Source organism: Tetrao urogallus (genome assembly GCF_951394365.1).
Source record: "Tetrao urogallus genome assembly, chromosome: 6".
NCBI classification, from domain to species: Eukaryota; Metazoa; Chordata; class Aves; order Galliformes; family Phasianidae; genus Tetrao; species Tetrao urogallus.
In genome coordinates this window covers 18,343,551-18,366,822 of record NC_136819.1, presented here as the reverse complement: position 1 = coordinate 18,366,822, position 23,272 = coordinate 18,343,551, and the positions used below count along the sequence as shown (strand labels likewise).

The 23,272-nt window shown below is 35.3% G+C and overlaps 1 protein-coding gene across 1 annotated transcript in view; it reads left to right on the top strand.

Moving 5' to 3' along the window:
• SHANK2 (SH3 and multiple ankyrin repeat domains 2) overlaps nucleotides 1–23,272 on the top strand; it is a gene marked incomplete at both ends in the record, with an annotated part of 294,167 nt that overhangs the window by 22,055 nt on the left and 248,840 nt on the right. Inside the window, one exon of the mRNA XM_079537510.1 lies at nucleotides 16,168–16,234. Within this exon, the coding sequence (XP_079393636.1) occupies nucleotides 16,168–16,234 (67 nt within the window). The remainder of the gene's footprint in view (nucleotides 1–16,167; nucleotides 16,235–23,272) is intronic.

Genomic DNA, 23,272 nt, shown 5'->3' with positions numbered 1-23,272 from the left:
TTCGTGTCATCCAGAGTTCAAAGTCTGCTTTTGACTGTCAACTGCAGAATCTTTTGCTGATAGGATGCACTCTGCAATAAGAGTATGGGGCAGAAGAAATTCCACTGAGTTTTTTCCGAATAAGCAATAATGCTGACATAAACTATTATATCATCTCTATTTGTGTTCCAAGTAGGTTAGGACAATTCTTGTATCATTGTCCTCAGTATAGGCTTGAGAACCTTTTGCATATTATGTATTTTGATTAAAAGCGGATGAACAGTTACAGTTAAGATGAAACCTGTGCCACATCATTATGTGACATTGTTAGTTCTGTTGGTTAATCAGTTGCTTACCCATCATGTCTTGACTGAGTATCTGAGAATCTAAGTACCATATATGGTAATTTTTCTGTGCTAACAGAAGGGATAAATCTATCAGCATTACAGAACTGGAAGTGCTAGCTAATAATATGCTGTTATGTATGTATGAGCGGGTTTGTGCTTTCATTCATAGCACTGAACTTGAACGTGCTCTCAACCATGACTGCTGTAAGTACTACTGATGCCTCCATAGCCATTTGTAGCTTCTGACAGAGTTTGCCAAACATGTTTGCCACCATCATATAGTGGATTGAGTTACAGCTTTCATAAATGAAATGGTGAACTTCTGTTCCAGATGTAGGTTGGCTTTCAAGTTTCCAGTGGTTTTAGGTGTTTTTTTTCCTGTTAAAGTTTCTTTTTTATTACTAAAAATAAGAACAGAATCCTGTTTTTTGACCTCCTGGCAGCTGCAAAGAGATGTACTGAAAAACTTCCTAGATGTTCTTTCGAAAAATCCATTATATCTTACCAACATCCATAGATTAATGTAAAATTTCTTACCTGACGATCATTATTCCATTAACTCAGAAATATCACTTATCCAGTGTTTACAAGCCATTGATATTGTATTGTGCAAGTTCAAAAGGACATGCACGTTGTTTATAATTTTTCTTTTACTTAGCATAAGTCCTGTGTGAATAATTCATATGGTTTTTTTTTTTCATACTGTCTATAAACACTTCCAAGCTTAGAGCTAATAGAACTAATGACCAGTGTGTTTAAAGCATATGTGTTCAAATATGCTGAGGAATTTGCATTTAGTGACATTCAGGGCTGTATCTAAGGGTGATTTCACTCTCAGAAGTGCCTTGTTGTTGACCACTGCTGTCTCAAGTCAACACGGTCTTTTAATGTGCAGATATATAGACAGCACGAAGAACGACCATCTTCCGGTGCAGTTCCACTGCAGGTAGAATTGTTCCTTTCAATGTCTTGGCTGTGCATCCATTTTCAATTGCTCATATTTTTGCCAGATTTTAATCATTTGAAAAGAAATTTTCTATGCCTGGTTCATCAGGCTGCATAGTTCAGAAAAACAAAATGATTCAGCTGTTTCTGAGTATGGGTGAAGGAAAACATGTGTTGTTTTTCTCATACTGGAAAACTCTGTTGACCCCCCTCTCCTTGTCCCATCTCCCCTATGGTGTGATGTTGTTTTGTTTTCTTTAATTGCCCCACATGCTGTTAGTGATCTCTGTATTAGTAACACAACAGTGTAAAATGGCTTGCAGCCTGACTCAAATCCAGGGGCTCCAAAACTAGTTGCATATTTGGAAGCTTGCTAGGGGGATACAGATGTGCAGAATAGGGCACTGGTAAGTAAGAATGGCATTTGAGAACTTGCAAGTGGGTGGAAAAGTTTGGGACTGGCTGAGTCTGAGGCTGAGAGGCAGTGAAAGTTCAGTAAGAGCAAGATAGATAAGGGTCTTAGGAAGACTTCTATCAAAAGTGTCAGAAGAAAAAATAAAAATCAGTTCAGGGAAAATGGTGACTGACTATATGGAAAAGGGGGTCTGAGCTGGAAAGCCAGGGAGGGTAGGGATTTCTCAAGGTGGAAGTACATATGCTAGCAATCAGTCAGAAAAAAATTCATCTGTTATCCAGCATATTGCCATAATGACTTCCCAAAGCTCAGTTTTGATTTAGTTTATTTTGCAGAATCTCTTTTTGGTGGAATTTCTAGGCAAAGGACAAAAGGTTGTTTCCAGGTATTTTTGTCTCTGACTTATTTTTGAAGGGTAAAACTGATAAAGCAAACTTTAAAACTGAAAATCTCTGTCCAGTGCCTGAAGAAGTCATTTTTATAAATACAAAGAAATGTTAGAATATGTAACTGTTGTGTTACTGGAATGTAGCAACTAGAAAAGGACTTCTTTTTTGCCAAGTTTTTGTTTTTATATTTGCATCCTAATTCCTTCCCTAAAGCACCTGTGCAAAGAATGCATCATTGGATACTGCGTGTTATTGGCAAAAGAAGTCTCAAAATATCTCTTTTCTCATGATATGTTCTGCCTTTAGTCAGACCTTAAGCTTATTCCTGTTTTCTTCCTGCTTTGAGTGAAATCATTGAATTCATTGTTACGTGTTTGTGTTGGCTTATTTTTTATCCATGTTTGGCCACTGATTAGTTATATTTTGTTTTGCAGTACAAAAATAACAGGTAAAAGACAATCTGCCATAGAAAATTATGCAGTCTAGTTTACACTTACTCAAGATTTGAATATTGATGTAGAAGATTCAAAGACGTAATCATTTTTAATAATTGTGGTAGAAGAAAGTATGTTTTCAACTGCACACAAGTGATGATACAAGAATAAAATACTACATGAGCTTACATATGCATATTCACCATCATTTTCATAAGAAGAGATTATAAAATTAAAAAGAAAAGTCTCATGGTGATACACTCAGATGCAAACAGTGATTAGTTATGACATGTTTTCTCATCATTTACCTTGAAGTGCTATTTATAGAAGAACACATGTTCTCATTTGAGAAAAAGGATTTTTGGGAATCCTGTACATCACCTCCAGCATACTTATGCCTTTGTGCTGATATGGTATCTGCTATAATATTAGGGGAATTGTTGCCAAATGGAAATATACCTGAGAATAGAAGATGGGAATACCTGGGATAGAAGATGTTCCCATTAACACTTCCAAGAAAAAAGTGTTCAGTGGGAAGCTAGAAATGACCTAGGTTGTCAGTAGATTTACTGCTGTTGTTAATTTTGAAGCATTGACAAACTGTTAGGCAAAAGCTTCTCCTTGCTTGTGCATGAAGCACAACTCCCAAAGGTCAGTATTTAGTTCATTATACAGTTGGTGACAACAAAGCAAAATGTTGTATGCTCACTGAGAATGTGGGACAGCAAAGATGCACTGCTTTTGTAACAGAAACTGAAAATTGGGGCCTCTATATTTTACTGGGCAGAAATGGTGGGTTTGTATCCCAAGAACCTTTGCCTTCTCCTTAGATCTTTTTAGCCACCAACTCTGCATGTTACACATCTTTTGCTAATACTTTTTCCTGTCTTGGATAAGTTGAATTTGGGAAGAGATACAGGAGCAGAAAAATATATGTACGTATGTAATGAGATTTAAATCCATTCCCCTTGACCCAGCAATGGTTTGCAACGCGCTGGCTAATCACTCTCCTCTGTCTTATTCTTTGCCATTTTTCAGAAAAGTGGACAAATTGAAGTAATGTGGTAAAACACAAAGAAATTAAATTATGCGATCATCTGTATTGCAAAGAGCAAAATATTGCCACACTTGAAGGTACTTAAAAATACTTACAGCAGGTTCTAAAACAAAACAAAAAAACAATTGTGCAGCAACATCAGCTTTTGTGTCTGCAAACTTATGGAGGAGTGTCCATGAGCTGATTCTTTATACTGTACTCAGTGTGCGATCCCACACGTCTTATCATCCCCTTTGTGCTTTCTCTTCCTGCTCAGGCAGGAGCTGAAGTGCCTCAGGTGTCTGTCTATGGACCAATATTTCACTGGGAAGTAAAGTGTCCCTGAGGTAGCTAGGAGCCAATCTGTTTGTTTGTTTCCACCAAATGGATAAACTTCAAAAAGCTGAGAAGCAGCTGAAACTAGGTTATAAAAGGGAACAAATTAAGCAAACTAAATTGTAAGGGTCACTACCAGTTCTTGCCTCCAAGTGAGAGATGCTGGTGTGCAGTGCAGACGTGATGAGCTGTCATGGAGAAGGTTGCAGGAGGTAATGTAGATCTCTGTAATTTTAATTTAATTATAGAGTTTTGATAGCCAGACTGAATATTGCTCTTATTATTTTATTTATACTATCTCCTACAAGAGAAGGCAGCAAGGGTAAGTTCTTAACTGGCAGGGCTGTAACTGAGCAGTCACACATATATTGTCTAATCCTTATAAAAAGGTCAGCTGTGCTGAACTCTCTATATTTTTTGTTCTTGCTTTAAAGATCACAGCAATCTTGTCATTGGAGAATCTTCATTTGATTGTTGTGTATAAAGGGAGCTGCTTTTGCATTTTCCTTTCTTTTAGGCAGATTTTATGTCTCCAACTCATCGGAAAAGCTCTAAAACAATCCTAAGACCATGATGAACAGGATTAATATAAAATGTCCATTTATTTGAATTGCATTGTTGCCAGGATTTTACATGTATTGAAGTGGAAATGATAGATGCTGTATAAACTCCCAGAGAGTGACAGATAGCAAGTATTTATTCTCTCATATTCTTATAGAAAAGTGCACTATATCAGACTCTGCTTTAGATTTAACTGTGGGAGAAATGAGAGATGCTGTTCTCTTGATTCCTGTTCCTGTGTGTGTGGTATAAAGACCGTTAAACTGTATGAGAAATCTGTTTCATAAGTCATAGATAAGCATGCTTACAGTAATCTGCTACATGTAAAGTTTTCTTACTCTTACAATAGTGTTATTTTGAGATGTTAATACTATTCAGTTTCTCTATTAAATACATAATAATACATTATTAGACTTAGAGCAAAGCTGTATGTAAAAGCTCTATGACACTGATCAAATTAGTTGATGCAATGAATGAGAAATTTCAGAGAAGCTGAAATTTCTCCACATAGGCTGAAGCCACTTCTGCCTTGATGTTCCAGATGCCCAGTGGTGTCCTGCTGTTCACCTCTGCCTGCTTGCATCTGATCAGACTCTCAGAGCGAGTGCTTAGATTTGGGGGAAACGGTGTGTTCTTGCAGGCTGAGCTGAGTCCTTGCCTGGATCATGGGCACCTTAGGTCCATAAATACCAGCTAATGATTATGGCTATGATGTGCTGATGTAATCTCTTGCTTTTACGTGAATATACAGGCTGTTTGCTGTTAATTTCTGGTAATATCCACGTGAGTTCTTGTTGCTTGTAAAATGAAGTGCCTCTGGGATGACTGAGCATCTTCTTGCACTGCCCTTTGGAGAGTGCTTGTGTTGTGCAGTTGGCATATGCCACATCCCCATGTCCATCCTCATCAGCGCATATTGTGGCATTGGCCTTTACTGCTGTTTCCAGAGGTTTTGTCGTAGCTAACACATTGAGTTTGGAATTAATCCACCAAATGTATTAGGTAAGATAATAATCATATTTTATTAGCTTATTCAGCCCTAAGAGCTTTCAAAAAGCATTTTTGTCAATTTGGTGTAGCGGTTTAAACAACACTGTGTTATTAAACAGTGCTGTTTGCAGAACTGAATTCCATAAACTGTCTGTGCTGTGAAATAGTAAGCAGCATCTTTTGCCTTCTGTGACTAGGAAGGCATTTTTTCTGAAAGTACTTTGGAAAGTAGCTGCTAATATAGTATGTTTCGACTTTTCTATGAGGAAAGCCTGTGTTCAGAGGTAAAAGCACCTGCAGCAGGGCACATCTTTACACCTTAGCTAAATTTTCTGTATAACCCAACATTTACTGTGATTTCAAGGAAAGCAAAATCCAGCACACAGCATGCTTTCTCAGTCTTTTTTTTTCTAAATGACTTCTGCTGAAGATTACATTTCATGGCTTTCTGATTTAGCATATTATTGGGGAGAAAAAAAAGAAAATTAAATCAATTTTATTACTGGCTGTGCCTTATCTGATTCATCTCATTCTGCAACCTGGCTTTATCTGCTTTCAATAAACACTCCTTTGGAATTGCTACTCACCCATGTAGCAGTAATGGGGATTATGCAATAACTGGCTTCTGATGGCTCTTTCCAGCCTGATCTAGATTTTCTCATGGAAAGCATCTGTAATTGTAAATGCATGTATCACCCTGTCTGCTTTTTCTTTCTTATATTAATAATTAAAACGCAAGCATAGAAAAGTGCATCTTGCTTGAGGATGACTTGCTAGGTGGCATTTTAGCAGAGAAGCAAAAGAAAGATGTACATATTTTTTTCTCCTTGTAGGACAGAAATATTAAATTTCCTAATACATACAGTGACCAAGGAAGAATCTCAGTGCAGTCTGTATAAAACAGGGCAACCTAAAAATATCAGTTTTTTCTCATCTAAGGAAATAGAAGGAAATAAAAGAGTGACGTGAAGCGGTGAAATTGTGCCTGGGATGAATTCACCAGCACATTCCTTTTTTTACAGCCTGACATGTTTCATGGTAACTTTAGCTGACTTGCCGGCATATTCAGTTCAACACTTCCTGGCAAGCTGGTTATTGCATAACTCCGGATCCTTTTGTCATAGGAGTTAAGTTTGCATTTCAAAGCTGAGAGAGTGAGATGATTTAGAAGCGATTTGCTTGCAAGTTGCGAGGAAAGGAGTTACCTTCTTTAATCTTGGTTTACATGCAGAGTTAGTTTAATCTGAAGGTTTTCAGTCATTGCTTATTCATGAGTAAGAGTAATTAAGTTTTAAGAACATAGTTGTGTATTTTCTTGAAAGGATATTGTACGGTAAAATACATGTTCTACTTCTAAAATCATATTAAAGTTGCTGGAAAATGAGCTTGGCTGCCTAATGGCACTTTAGGTAACCTTGCTAAAGCAGAACTCAGAAGAAAATGAGAGGTTTCAGTGTAATAGTCTTCTCTCAACTTTGACTTGAATTCACTGTGCTTATCAACTCTGGCACTGTTTTGTGGCCACTGTGTGTAATACCAGAAAGCATAGGATCTGTGAAATCTGCAAGCAAAACCAGCATTTTAGCAATGAAAATGTACTGTTACATTTGCAATGTACTTTTTTTGATAATAGACAGGTATGTACATATGTATTGAGTGTCCATTGTTATATAACTGAATATTTGCTTGGTTTTTAAATTTTAATTGCACAAAGGCATTTAGGGTAAAGTCCTAATTCCTTGAAGTTGATGAAAGTGGATGGGATGGAAATTTGTTCCCCGTGCCTTGCTCAAGATTGTTTCAAAGCCATGTTGCTAAATCTTTCTTATGATATATTATACTTCATATAATTGCTTTTAATTAATGCTACCTAATTTTAGCGCTTAGCACTATTTTTATTTCTTTTAAGTCATGTGAAATTGCAAACTGCATTGAAACAAATAACTGCAAAGTTTTTAGCTACCGATAGATGATTATTGTAATTTGCTACTGCTGAAAGCCAAACAAAACCAATTTTAGGTGTCAGAAATGTTGCTTTAGTAGATATGATTGTAATTTTGTAACCTGTGAGAGAGGTTCAGGACATCTTTCTATTCTCAAATGTACCGCTGCTGTGACAGTCTTTTTGTCATTGCCTAGCAAGACGCGAAGCTTTTCCCACCCATTTTAGGACACTTAGACTCCTAGGATATAAAAAACGCTTTCATCTTAGTGCTGCAGTGCAGCAGTACTTGAAGTTCTAAAGTCAAGTCTTTGATTACTGTTAATGAGTAGTCAGGGCACCAGGTGGCTCTCACCCGGGAAGCTGCATGGAGAGCTTTAAGATGTTCGTAAAGGATGCTGGTACCCAGCACCGCAGACCTGCGCAGTGCCGTGAGATGGGAAGCATGAATCCTGTGACCTTAACACTGAGGCAAAGTGATCATTGCAAGCCTTTGTTTAAACGGTGCTAAAATGATCAAGGGAATGATGAAGAGCCTCAAAGAAATATTGGCCCTTGCCCATAATTTATATTTTCAGATGCTAAAACTAGTTGTTGAGCAAATGCAAGGTATCTATTTTAAGATACTGCATGTCAATATCTGACTACAGATGGCTCCATGAATCATAGTTGGAAGAAGGAAAATGTTAGACACTAAGATATTGTTGCTAAGAGATTTTTGTACACAATATGCTAACATGTGCTGGCAAATTTGGGAACAGTAGCAGCAACATGCTTTTGGAGAAAAAAAAATTCAGTGGTGAAGAAACTGTCTTCAAAGGACTATTTAAAGGATAGTAACATTATTGTGCTTTGTTGTATCAAGAACTGATGAAGATGAAATTGTCTTTCAAGCAGATAATATACAGAAAACATCCAAAAGGTAAAGCTAATCCTGCTATCCAATGAAATAGAAAGCAGGGACTAGAAGAAAAAAGAAAAAAAACCCTGTACTTTGGGTTTTAAATTAAGTAAATTTCAAGATAATTAAAGATATTGCTGATATTTTGCCATCTACTGGACAACAGTTATATTAATATATGATGTTAATTTCTTTATAAATCAAAAATAGTGGGCTTGTTTTACATTCTGTATTTATATCAGTTAAGAATTATTTTCTGTCCAGGACAAAAGCATGTATGAAAATGCTGAGTATAATTTTTTTACTTGTATTTTGTAATAACATCATAGAAAATTTTAGTAAAACGGCCAGTATTTTACTGACTTGGCAGAGATATAGGATGGTTCTGCACTTAATATAGTCTTTACTGACTGCTATGTGAAGAGAAGAAAATTAAGTTTTACTTCTTTGCTTCTTCTGTACATATATTTTACACCTTTTTTCAGTGTTTTGCTGAAACTTGAGAACAAATTATATCTGAAAGAAAATTTCAAATTCCAGTATTCTTTTAGTACTCTTTCTCTCTTGGAATAAAACTTTTTACAATTCTTACGTGTTTTCAGAAAAAAGTTATATTTATATACAAACATAAAATTCTCATGGTAAAATGTACTTCTGACATATTTCTAATTATGTGTATTATATCTGAACTTCAAAGCTGTTTACTTTTTATTAAAAGTTTTGGAGTGTAAATGTAAAGATGTATCTCCATAAGGTGAATATATATATCTTCTTGAGGTCGTGTTTCATGTCATCCATCTTAAGTGTAGTCGGGAGCGCTATTAGAAAAGAACATGGAATAGTGATATTAATAGCATATAGAACAAGAGTTTAGTTGTGTTGTATGATGAGGTGAACTAGAAAGCTTCATTTAATTTTATTTTGCCTCATAGCCTCAAACTTAAGAGTCAACCATAATCAATACAACTATAAAATATGGAATGGTGCTTTGCACTTTGAGCTTGGAAGGTAAAATATTGAATTCATGATTATTCAGCATATCTATTTTAGATTGTATAGTTATTGCAACTGCATAGCATTCTCCAGCTGTTCAGAAAATAGAGTTTTTGCTCTATTTATTGAATTCTTAATGTCTTCTCTACTTGAAAATAGCTAAAGCTGTTATATTTTGCAAAGATAGTACAAAATAATATATTTCTAAAGGAAAATGATTTCTAGATATGTCTTTGTATTTATTGAATAAATTAACGTGTCTTAATTTTAAAAGCTCTCTTAAACTAGGCAAGAAACCAATAATGCTTGATAAGTACATTTTTCTCCCACACCTATGGGAAAGAAATTCAGAATGCAGATTGCTTCATGCTTTTCCAAGCCAAACTCCATCTGTACCACTGAGGATAGTTTTAAAATCTACATGCTGCTCATATATGAGAGCAACTAATGCATATCAATTTAAGATTTCTTTCCAAGTCCACAGTGTGCTATGTGATTTTTCTGTCACTATTTATCAGGAATATAACCTCATTGTGCTATGTGCAGCACGGGCATGCACGCTCATACATGAGAGCAAGGGTTTCCAACTTTAGAACCTGAATTTAAGATTCTAACGTTGTTGTGGATGAATAATGGAATGGTGCACAGTGACAGTCTTCAAAGTGGCTTTAAACTCTAAAACCCTTTACCTCTTCATTTCATTAGGGATAGCTTTTCTGTCAGGAGGACGTGATAGAAATACGTTGAACTACATTTCCTTTTCAATGCCCAACAGTAAGCAACGTTTTAACTTCATACTGATAGTATGATAAATAGATGATAGATAAAGATAGTGATTATAATGCAATGGTTTAGAGATCACTATGTTGTTGGATCTTTTTTTTTTCTCCTTTTTTTTTTTTATTTTATATTTCAGGTACTTTCAGTGAGTTGTTGTTATGCTTTTTTGTCCAGAAATTTGTTCATTAAAAATGGTAACATTTTGATTATATTTAATATGAAGAGATTAAGCCACAATTAAGAGACATGCAAGAGCTCCTCAAGCAGTCTCTTTGTTAAGAAGGTGATCCTAACAATTCCTTCCAAAGGTATTTGAGATAATTTCTCACTGGTCTCCGCTGTGAATCCTACTGTTTTGTCCTTAGTAGTATAATGATTTATAATTTTACGTCTAGTAAGTCTATGATTTGAGTGGAATGCAATTTCTGGAGAACCTTATTGCTGGATTGTATCATCTTCTCCTTCCAGTTCCACCTGGAGATAGGAGAATGCAGTGTACGTAGACCCCAGAGTAGCTTTTATGTTGCATTTATTTCTCTTCCTTGTCTGAGTAAGGACTGAGACTGAGTAAAGTCTCTTTTTGTTCTGGGATGGAGCTATCTTCTGTAATGTACCGTGCCATACCTGAGCTCATTGCTATTTCAAGCTTTCTTGAAAGACTATCATTTAGTGAGCACTGCAGGATAGCAGAGACAATGCAAGAGTAAAATATCAGCTCTGAAAGAAAGAATAATGAAATGTTCTTTCATCAGGGAAGTGAAATTGTCTGGAAAAGAAGGGGAGAAAAGCAGGTGGGGAGTGCTATCTGTTTTATCATGAACTGCTTATGTGAATTGCAGCTACAAATGTGCAGCACAAAAAGCCTCCTCCACTCTCCATTTAGGCAGAGCATTTTAAAGCTTTGTCTCACATAGTCTAAGATTTAAGCATGTGGGGAAGGAAGTGAAGCAGCCTTGACTGAGAGAGAAACATAAATGAAATGTGAGATGCTCTCCCCATTTCCATGTAGAAACTCTGTTGAAGTTCATTGGCTGGACATTAATAGGGGACAACTTCAGTTTCTCCTTTTTTTTAAAATTCATTTCTTATTGTGGGGAGTAATTTGTTTCTAAGAGTAATAATGTCATATAGCTGTTGTGCTTGCCTTTCAGGGACTAACCTATTGCTGTAGGCGTAGGAGGCAATGTAACAACCTATAAAGCTCTAAAATTGTATTTGCTAACAGGCTACAAAGATCTTACTCTAATTTAATATAATCTCTACCTGTGATACACTTCAGGAGCAGAAGAAAACCAATTGTGAAAGGTTAGTGACAGGTAAAGTGTACATATAATTTCCAATTTCCCAAAAGGAACAAAGCACTGCATGAATTAAAATCCAGAAAATCTAAATGCTTGAGGGTAAGTAATTGATATGTTGACAGCTGCAGTTTCCATGCTGAAAAGAGAGCCTTTTGCGAGACAGTACTTGCTACAGATTGAAAGCCTTTATGAATCTCTCTCATGCTGAAACCTGTATCTGGACATCTACCAGGCTCCAGTAATGTAGACTTATTTGCCTTCTACTTTGGGCGAGAAAACACTGTACTTGAACTGCTTAGTTATGCTTTTCAGCTGGACATTCATTGTCACTGTGCTGGGATGCTGCAGGAGCAGTCTTTCTGATTCTGGAGCCAATGCATAGTAAATACAGCCTTTAAAAACAGAGTAAAAGATTTACAGATTTGAGTGGAAATCATAGATTAATGACTTTTTGAGAAGATAACCAGACTTTATCAAGTTTTACAGAATAATTTCACAAAGGACATGAACCTGAAATATCATAAGACTGCTTTATATGCTGTTTTTTAAAGAGCTGCAATTTTTGAAGCTTCAGCATAATAGAATCTGTAGCTAGCCTCTAGCTGTAAAGTGCTAGCTCCAGCCTTTCATGGCAATATTTCATGTCTGGAAACATGCATGTGATGCATTTTGATGACTGGAATCCAATTCCTACTGGAATTGGGAGAGACTTTCACTATACTTCTGCTGCTGGTGCTGTTTTTTTATTACTGCCAAGAAGAGATGTATTGTAACCCCAAAAAGAAAGACAAAGAAATCTTTCTTTCATGCAGTGGCCTGTCAAGTTCAAATCTGACTGTATAATATCCCTGCAAGAGAAATATGGATATTTAACAACATGTAAATTATGAAATCACTCTATTATGTTTTATAAATACGTGAATATATACTTCTTTCTAAAATACAACAAAATTTAGTACAATCATAGAACTTCAATGAATTTCCACTGAAGTTTTCATGTTACTCAAAGGAAAAGTTGGACTGCTTCATTTTGTATTAAATTTGTACTGGTTGAAGAACATTGTTCTGATCATATAAAGACTGCTCACTTGCCCTAATACATTCACACTAATAGCTTTGTCTGATTACACTGCTACTTAGGTTCAAGAAGAATTTTGGTGGAAAAGAGGCTACTGTGCTTCGTTTGCAACTGCAAAATCTGAATGAATATCATTTTATATATTTCAGATTTCTCTCTGACTCCACTTTCTCCCACACTCTTTACCCATCAAATTCAAGTGAAGCACATTGACGTTATGCCAAGAAATATTTGTACTTTTTTACTTGCTTTCTTTAGATCTTACCATACTTGCCTTCATTTTTGCTGTTGGAATTTTACATAATGTTTCTACTGATTTGAAGCAAATTGAATTAAAAGAGTTGATACCTTGAGCTTGCTGAATCTAGTGCTTGATTCAGAAACAATTCTCTGTCAAGCTGTCTCTCAGCTCTCTTTTTTCAAGTAATAAAATGTATTTGTCACTCGAACAACATGCTTCATTTGAGTTTTAAAATCTTTTTTGTATCAAACATTCTTTCATTTGAGTAACATGGCGGCTGTCTAGCAAGCTGCCTGTCACTGCTGAATTCCCTGCTTGAATTTTACATGCCAATTAGTGGTAATGCTGATGAAAGGTATTATTGCTCTTCTAACACTCCGTGATCTATATACAAATGTTGTTTTTATGAGGCAGACTGCAGAATAGAGGTTAAACAGGCAGGATTTGCATAGCTTCTCTGTTACTTTTATAGTGCTGTTGACCAGGTTGAATGATAAGTTGCACTTTAAAACTAGCCACTGAGGGCCAGGTTTGGATATATTATCAATGCTGAGAAGAAAGATTTTTTTTTCATGACTAGTTCCTGGAATACAGTTGTTCTGACTAATGGTTAAAATATTAATAATGTTCAGATGAATAACTATCACCATTGATGATGAGGTGGCAGTGCTCCACCATATCCATCTAGCTCTATTTGAACTTACTGCAGACAATGGAGCATGCAGATATCTTATACATCTCAGTCAACTGCAGTCTAAATGAAGTGGGATTGATTAGAACCAGCATTATTGATTAATAACAATACATTCTGCTCACAAGAATCATCAAGTATTAAATCTAAAACATCTGAGAAGTGCCCAGAGCAAAATATTTCCTTATGTTTAATATCGTAATGAGAAATTACATGATTATTACTGGTAAGTATGGTGCTAATCTATGTGCATCAATTACTTAAAAGACAAAAATTATTACATTGCATTTGCGATGCTCATAGCTGTCTACTGGAGATTATTTTAGAGCACAAATAAATATCTCTTGAGTACAACTGCTAGGAGCTGTGTAAATGTGGATCAGAGCTTCTGCTATCACATAAAGGCACTTGAAATGAGAAACAAACTTAATTACTGTCTTTAGCCCTTATGTTGGATAGAATTTCATAATGAAATAAGAAACAATTTGCCAAGGAAAAAACATCTGAAAAGCATTAAAGAAGAAAAAGGAGGGAGGGACTTGGATTTAGGATGTAAGCATGATAAATGCTATGTTCTGTTGCTTGTTTTAAGCTTTTCTTGATAGTTTGAAAGTCATTCTGATACTGCATTATACTTAAAACATAGTGATTTCTTTGGAGGCATGGTTATATTTCCTAGCCTGTAAATTTTACAACCTGAACTAGATCAGCCTGTCTCTCCTTAAACCAACTGCTGCTTGCTTAAGACTGTGAGATAAGTCCGAGACTACTTCAGTGTATTTGAAAGCATTTTTTTTATATCTGGGTTATTCTGCAGGGATTTCCAGAAATGTTTTGTGAGTGATAACTTGTGGCATGAGGACTAATTCAATGAGAGTCTTAGGTGTAAATGCCTTAAAGTGAGCTCACCAGAAGGACTGTAGAACAGAGAACGCGATAATCTGTCAATTATTCCCATCTAGCTTTATTTAGGAGTTTTGTAATGAGTTCTCTTTTCTTAGACAGTTCACCATTCCTGCTGCAAATACTCATCACAGGACTGCACATTAATGAGACTTGTTCCAGTGTTCTAATAGGATATATAATAAGCCTAAGGCCTACACAAGATTCACTAATGCAGGAAGAGATATAGTGTATGAAATGAGGCATGCTGAATGAAAAGCGCAGAGAATTTATACAATTTTTTTATTTTGAAATGAAGTAAATGTCTGAAATGTGGCTTATGATTTAAGCCTCCTCTAAGCTTACCATTTAAAACAGATTTGGAAACTCTTACCTACATAATAGTTGAGATTTTCTAACTGTATCTTGTCATGAGTGTATGATGTCTTCATTTTTGAGAGCTTCCATATTATTTTGTGTCTGTTAATAGTAAATAGAACATACTCTTTAAGGAAATTTTCTGCAGTAAGAGAAGTATAACCTTAGACTTCTTACATTAAAAAATGTTACTTGTATTAATTGTACCTCATACACCTCTCTAAGAATATGTCATTCTTTTCATTACTCTTCATGTCTGATATTAGTTGAATGGTTCAGACCAGCTGACAATTTTTCTTGGTCGTCAACTCAGACTTTTCCCCTGATTTTAAATTATTCTTATGATTGACTGTAGCTCTGTATCCAAGGAAGTCCTTAAGTAAGATTTTTATTTTCTTTTTCCCAGCCTGCATTAAGGTTGGATATTTGGACAAATTCTTTCTCAGAAAGAGTGGTAAGACACTGGAACAGGCTGCCTAGGGAAATGGTAGAGTCACCATCCCTGGAAGTGTTCAAGATATGTGTACATTTGGCACTTAGTTATGTCGTTTAGTAGGTGTGGTGGTGATGGATTGACAGCTGGACTAGATGATCTTAGTAGTCTTCTCCAACCTTAATGATTCTATGATTCACTCTGTATATGCAGAAGCTCTGATGAGAAAAGTGAGCTGAGTGTATCACTTTTACCAGCATTAAGAAAGATGTAGTGACCCTGGGAGGAAAGAAAGCTTCAAAATAAATGAAGGAAAGGGAGTTCATGGAGATTCGCAGTAAAACAGGAGAGGAAGAAGAGAGGAAATAGCAGTAGCATAAGCAAATCTTTCTTCCTATCCTGTGAAGATATTTCTCTTATTAAGATCATTTAGATGAGGACTTGCAATAGTCTGTCACGCATCCATGTTTTACAATCAGGAAATAAATTAAAAAGATAACAATTTTTTCTACCAAAAGTGTAGTTTAATAAACACTGTATTTACATATGCATAAACTATTGAAGTTTCTCTTTTGTAGTCATCTTTGCTGTCTTAGTGATACCTGACTTATTGTAGTTTTGGGTACTTCTTTCCTTGTTATCCCACGTACACTGCAGTGCAGCTTCTGAATCAATGTTCAGGTAAGGAACAAGGAGGATCAATAAAAGGAAAATAATGTCTTAGTATATGTCTCAGAACCTACGATTATACAATTCTCCAGACCAGTATAGCCCTGAGAGTGCTGGGGTTGCTGCTTTTGACTGCCACAACATGAAAAGCTCCACAGGTCTTAGAGCAGTCGCCTGAGAGACACCCATGATCACAGCAACCTTATTTAATGGACAACTGGGAGACTTGATCTGCTTTTTCACATAGATTGTAATATCATTTCATAATGTTGCTTCCACAATGCATTGTGTGCAACAATTGAAGAATGGAAGTAGAGATGTCCACGAAATAAACAATCAATTTTACAAAATGAAATGTCTGATGTTTATTAGAAGTATAACTTGCATGTTTTCTACTTAATGAATTATGACAAGATATTAATTTTAACTATTTTACAATCCTTCAGGTGGCTATAATAGCAGGAAATTTTGAGCTTGCTGAATATATCAAGAATCACAGGGAAGCTGATATTGGTAAGCAAAATATTTTAAAACACTGAAAATAAGCTATTCATGTTTGAATCAAGATTTTACAAAAATGTTAAATATGATTTAATGTTAGATATGCCTATGAGGTACCTGGTGATGGTGTTTCAGGGAGAATTTAAAAGTAACTTTCCTTTACATAATGCAGGTAGGAAAAAAAAAAGATGAAATGTTTTCAAAATATGCTCAGAAAAAGAAAATTTGATAGGTAATGCAACAGTTGCAGATGTTTTGAGTATGAACGAGCCAGTTTCTAATGGATTAAATATACATGGTCATGCCCAGCAGAGCTAAATTGCTAGCTATTTTGAACTTTAGCATCAGGCTAAAGCAGTTCTCATGTGGGAATAATTGGTCAGAGGAAAATAAAGATGCTTTCCTGGAACTGTATACATATATGGCAAAAGCTGTCTATCCATATCCATAAAAACTTTTCCTTTCACGGAGGTTGGTGTGTGAGATTGCATGAATCCTACAGCAGTTCCAAATGACAGGCACTAAGGGCCCTCAAGATAAACCTTCAGGATTTTTAAAGATCTTTTCACTTAGTGAGTTCCGCCATTAAAATAAAGATAATTTAAATAAAGTGATTCCTTACACAGATTAATTAAAATACTTTAACTGAAACCAATTAAAGCCCCACAGAAAAATTGTTGCACTAAGAAAGGCATTTGTTCTGAAATAGAAGAGTCTGTATAGTTGCCTGCACTAATTTAACTCCATGATGTGTGTCCATGACTTGTTAGTATTATTCATGTGGAATACTGAGCCAACTCAAACACAGTTCAGGTCTGAGAAAGTATTGCTCTACATTAAAGTCTCTCTTCCCTTTCCCTTCCCAGTTGCCCATGCTCTGTAGGGATATATTTGAAAATTCATCATGTGAAATTTATTATCACTGTGATACTTTTAATTCCTTATAGTATGCATTGAGATAACTCAGGAAATTTTGTGGAAGTTTTGCATAAGTGTCTTGTTTCTGTGGTTCATTGCAAGCTTGGAAGGCTTTTTCCAGACAAGTAGGATAGCTCCATTCCATATATCTTCTTCCTTCTGTCTTTATAAATAGTTTGATGTAAAAAATTAACATAAAAATGAACCAGCAATGCCTAATGCAGTGAACATCTTGTTTATATTTACGTATGATTAGTGGTTTTAGAACTTTGTGAAGATCTTGAAATGAACGGAAATGATTGGTTAGATTCAAATGGTCCCATTTGTTTCTGCTGTGCTAGTTCTTGGTACTTTGACTTGCCTATACAGCCAGTGCAGAACAAATACTGCAAATAGTGCATAATAATATGTTTTATGACTTCTTGGTTTTTTTTTTTTTTTTTTTCCTCTTAAAAATAGTTAAGTACAATGAAATAAAAAAATCTAACGACGGAATTAATTGCTCCAGTTTCAATATGAGAAATTGTAAAATTTAAGTAATGCTTACATTGCTCTTATTGTCAGTAGACTTGAAGATGGTTTGCATGAAACCATACTGACCTTGATGTTGTTATTTTTCTGACTTCAGTTTTGTGCTATTTTTCCTTTCCTCTGATCGGTGCCATTTCTGAGTTACTATATAAGAGAGATTGTAATATAGTTAAATATCAGATGGATGAAATTCAGGTCAGGAAAAAAAAAAAAAGAGTCACATGGCTCATGTGTTAGCAGTTTATGTTCATGTTTAATGTTCATGACTAAAATCGCTTTGTGATTTCTATTTAAAAAAAAAAAAAAAGCTTCTATGAGAAGCTTCTCCTGATTTTTCCCTTCACTTTCACTATGAAAAATGGAAATATTGGTGCTTTTGTCACTCACTTTTTTTCAATTTGTTTATTGATTGTGTATGATATTTAAATTAGTAGGCTTGTCCTAAAGAGCAAGCATTAGTTCATGCTGTTTCTCTCTACTGATTTGATTTAGTCAGATATCGTCCCTTAAGGTTTATTACCTGAAAAAATACTAAATAAAATAAAAGAGACACCAGTAAACATCAAAATGTCTAGTGTTTTTGGTTTTTTTTTTTTTAATTTAAAGATAAATAGAAGAATCAAAGAACAGTGTCCTGAGCAGAAAAGCTGACAGCTATTGTGGTGATGAATATGCAGTATCATGTCAGCATTTAAACTTCAACAGCTTGACTTTTATGTATCTTACTTGCCTTTATTCTTTATTTATTCCTGTAGTTTTGGATCTATTCTAAGATAAATCCTTTGATTAATGCACCTTTTCTGAGCACAGAAGCAACAAAGTGGGAACTAATAGCAAAGAGCTAGAGAACTATCTTCAAGAAGAAAAGACAATGGATAATATGAAGTACCTTGAGAAACTTTTCATCTTTCATCTCTCAGAGTATTTTGGATTAGTTATTGAACTCTGATATTGAACCAGTTCATTAAACCTTGCTGTTATTATTTTAGGTCCATTTAACAGTCAACAAGTTACATCTTTGGGAAATTCTTTGGAATATATGCAACTTTGGTAGGTCTCCTTTGTCTGTGGAAGTTTTAGCAGGTAGATGATGAGGTGTTCAATCATTTAATAGTAAACTTGCCAGCGATGTTCATGATTATTCACAATAGCACTCATTCACAGGAGGGGTTAGTGATGCATCAGAGAAGAAACTCTGCATTGCTCTTGGAAGATTTTTGATCTAATATTTTAACTTTTTGCGATCTCCTTTCAATATTTTTCCATATAGTTACTTTATAAGTGGGAGCCTAATATGTGCCTAAGTAGTAGAAATGACAATAATATTTTTTCAGAAAAATCTACCTACTTTCCTAGGTGTGTCGTCTTAAGTGTGGGAAAATTTTAATTGATGAGCATGACTGGAGGCTGGACCTAACTTTGCAGTTTCAAGAGCAGTATTTTAATCTGGCAATAGAAAAGAGTTTTTACATTTCTCAAGCTAATGCATCTAATATGAAGAATATTTTATTGAAATCTCTAATCTTAAACAATGAAGACTTCATTATCAGCGTCCATCTGTTTTGGTACGTGCTAATTAACTTCATTCTTTGATAAATTTATTGTCCCAAACTACTGCAGTAGGAAGTCATTTGTACTTTCAATGCAGAAGGTAGTGTGTGGGTGTCTTCCAGTTTCCCAGTAGTCACAAAGCTGTTTCGAGTAATGTAGCCAAAACGGCAATTATAAGGATCTAACAGCAGTAATGTAATGCTTATGATTCATGGTCCTGTGCCGTGTGTTGCCATGAATGAGCTGCTTCCGTGGCACAGATCATATCTCAGTCTTTCCACAGGAGGACATCACTGCCTGTGCAGTAACGGGAGGTGGCTGCAGTATGCCAGCAGCAACAGCACTGCACCTCCTAGCGGTAGTCTGTGAGAACTCTACGTAAATATATTTGCATGCTTAAGTGCTCGGTGTATTATTACTCATTAGACATTCAACCTTTGCCTGCCAGATATACCTTCATTGGCTTTTAGAGTAGGTTACGTTTTATGCCATACACAAAGTCTAGAATTACTCAGTTAAGAGGAGACTGATCTCATGTCTCAAAGGAAGCCTTTTTTTTTTTTTTTTTCTCTTGCCTGGATTGATAACAAATTGTAGTGCTATGACTATCTTTATTGTTGAAGATGATGGAGAAGATGCACAAGTGGAAAATGATCTAGGTATTCTGTAACAGTAGAAAATAATTTAGAGCAGAACTGTTCAGCAGAACTGAGAGTTCAAAAGTTTCTATGGATCGATTCCCACAGAGAATGCTCTTTTTTATTTAATTACGAAGCACTTATATCAGACAAATTTGTTGAAATAATGAAAAAATAGGCAAATATGAGATAAGCTTTTCTGCAGTAACTGCAATACTTGACACTACGCAGTAAAAAGAAAATTTAATAATGCCTATTTTAGAGCCATAAAAGGCAAAAATGGTGACCTATGTTACTAAAGTATGTGATGTCTGACTCAAAGAGAAGAATGTTCTTCTAGAGTGTGTGGTGGCTGTTTGTGTTACTCAGATGTTGCCAGAGTAAGTATCTACCTAGTGCTGTGAAAACAAGACAGGAGATTTTGCTAGGAAATTCTTAGCTGCATAAAATTGTCCTATAGAGGCTGTTCAGTTGAATAGGCAAAGGGTGTTTTGAGACCTATAGGATCTTTTAGGATTTCATAACTGCCAGGAGAGGTTAGAGCTCATGGTTGAAGAGCACATGCCTGGATTGCCCTCTTTGTAATTTCTTTAGTCTGGAGAAAGCCTGCTGCCCATCACAGCCTTGGTGAAGCCCTCTACTTCTTGGTTGATTTAGTGGATGAAACTTGTGATGAATTGAGGGATTAAGCCACGGAAGACTCAGAGACTCAGAATCCAAACCCACTTACTATGTTCATAACTCTGATTTACAGCACATTAAACATTCTGACAAAGTTGCACTTCAATTTCTTATATTCCTTTTTGGATCTAAGCCCTCATGCCTCCCAGCAAACTTGAATTTCAGTGGACCTGCTTTGCTTAACCACTGCACCAGGATAAAATCTGTTAGCAATTCTGTCTTACTGAAAACTAGATCTCCACTGGATTCTCATGTCTGTGTGGGACATGCTCTCCCTTCTTGTATCAGCAATTTTTTTTCTCATCACCTTGCTGCTCTTCCCACCATCACTGCCACTTAATCTTTCCCTCATACATTAGCTGTCTGGGTGACTGGTCTGTTGGAACTGAGACATGCAAATAATTCAGCAGAGATAACAAGTTTTTTGCCTTGGGGCTGCCATTTTAAGGAGCAAAAGATTTACAAATAATTCCTGGCACTTAGTACAGTAAAAGACACCATGCTGTCATTAACAGGAGAAGTTCACACCAGTTTTATCTGAAAGGAATGTTGCTTTTTGTAAGACCAAATCATATCTAAAAGATAGAGTATTCAGGGCAGAGAAAAAAAGTGTCAGTAAGAGATTAAAAAATGGATCCAGATTTCACTGTATTTATTTATTTAATGGTATACTAAATATCAGGGAATCCCTTTTGCTTTCTTGACAGATGTTCAAAAGGTAAATGGAAATTGCCCTATCATTTTTAAAGTAACTCTATTGGAAACAAAATAAATTGATATTTTTCATAAAGCAAGAAAAACCTATGATCAAATGGTACTTAACTTGTTTTACAGACAGTATGAAAGACTAGCATAGCCTCTCAGATAATTTCAATTCATCATGTCCCTAAATTAGTCATTTAAGGAATAGTAACAACATCAAAGCAGCTTATTCTAATTATCACTAATTACGAGAGTCTTTAGAACCCAGAACTACCTTGCAGCTTTTAGACTATTGCTCCATCTTCTTGTCTGCATTGAGGAAGACATTACCCACAGCCCTGATGGGTACAGTTACACATCACTTTAAAATAACCACACCCCTTTGCAAACTTAAAAAAAAAAAAAATAGTTTCTGTACATTTGTAATTTATTTATCTTCATGTATTTATTTATTGCAAACTAAGAGAAAGTAATGGATTAGAAAATGTGAGGAATAGAAAAGTTAATCCCTGTTTGTTTTCATCCAGCCTGCAGCTGTCTGTGAGTAAATGAGCGCAGCAGATTTAGGAAGATTTTGCTATACAGAATTTACTATGGCTTCTATAGGATGGAGGTACAAAACACAATCACATATGTAAGAATACTGAAGCTTTCATTAGATACAGATATGCAGATCTTAAGTGTGTTTCAAGTTGATAATCCTTTGACTTGGATAACCTATTTTTAAATCTGTCTTTTGCCTTGGTTCTTTGTGATGAGATGAATTTTCACATGGATTAAATGACATGGGTTGTTCTTCTTCAAGTGAACAAGGTTTGTTTTATATTGCGCATCTTGTCCTTCAGCAGCTCGGAAGCTAGAAGCAATAGAGGAATCTTTTGCTTTATTTTTGTTCGCTTTTGCTTTTGCAAAATGAAACATATTGAGCTGATGTGTGAGTTTTTGGTAGTTGATTAGCAGACTAACTAATACTTGGATACTGTTGCTAGGCTTCAAGTCAGTATTCCTCTATAATTATGCAGAGATATGTGTATGTGATGGTTTGTCTGTGCTTTCACATGGATTTTCTTTTTAAATATTGAAAGTCTGCTAATACAGTAGGCTTATAATTTAAAATATATGTATTCCACACAAGGCAATTGCTTTTATGTAAAACATTTTTCAAACATAAGTATTTATTTTTATAGGAATTGTGACTGTACATAGCTTAAGAAAAATGCATTTTATTGTAGAAGAAGCATAACAGGTCTTTTAAAAGACAAAAATACAAGTAGGTTTTTGATAAAACTGCTTTTTTGGCCCATTTTCTTAGATCAGAGTAATTGAGGTCAGCATTCTTGATTTCTTTTTTTCCAGCTGAAAATGTTTTTCTTAAATGCTAGCCAGCATGATGAATATTCTGCTTTTTTATGTTTTTATTTTGATTTTGAGAACCTTTTTAGAACTTCTGATTTTCATAAATCAGATGTCTGCAGAATACCTCTCACATTAAGAGAAATCATACCAAGAAAGATAAAAGCAGAAACAAGAAAGGGCAGTAAATCAAAAGACTTAAAAATCTACAAACTGTCAGCAGCACACTACAACTAGTTCTAATTTTAGCTCATGTTACTTAATAGAAGAAAAGGGACACAAGCGTGTATTACAGCCCTGTATATTTGTTATTTGAAGAGAAGTAACATTAACCTGTTTCATATGCTATTGGGTATTTTAGCACAGAAAGGGGATTAATATTAGTGTAATCAGGATAGCAGTGGTACTGAGATCCTCATTGCCCACATTTAAAATTCTTATTTTGGGTGGACTGCCAAATTCCTGTAATGCTGTGTTTGTCTTTGTAGTTTATTTTAAATACTAGTCTTAATTTTAATACCTAGTAATTAAATTAATAATATTCCTCATGTCCATAGGAAGACTTTTTGACCTTAATCACTTCTGATATCAGTTTCACCAAACAAACAGTAAGTGGTGTGGAAATAAATTTGTTGCTATTTATCTGTTTTTTTTTTTCAAAGAGCTACAAGAAATG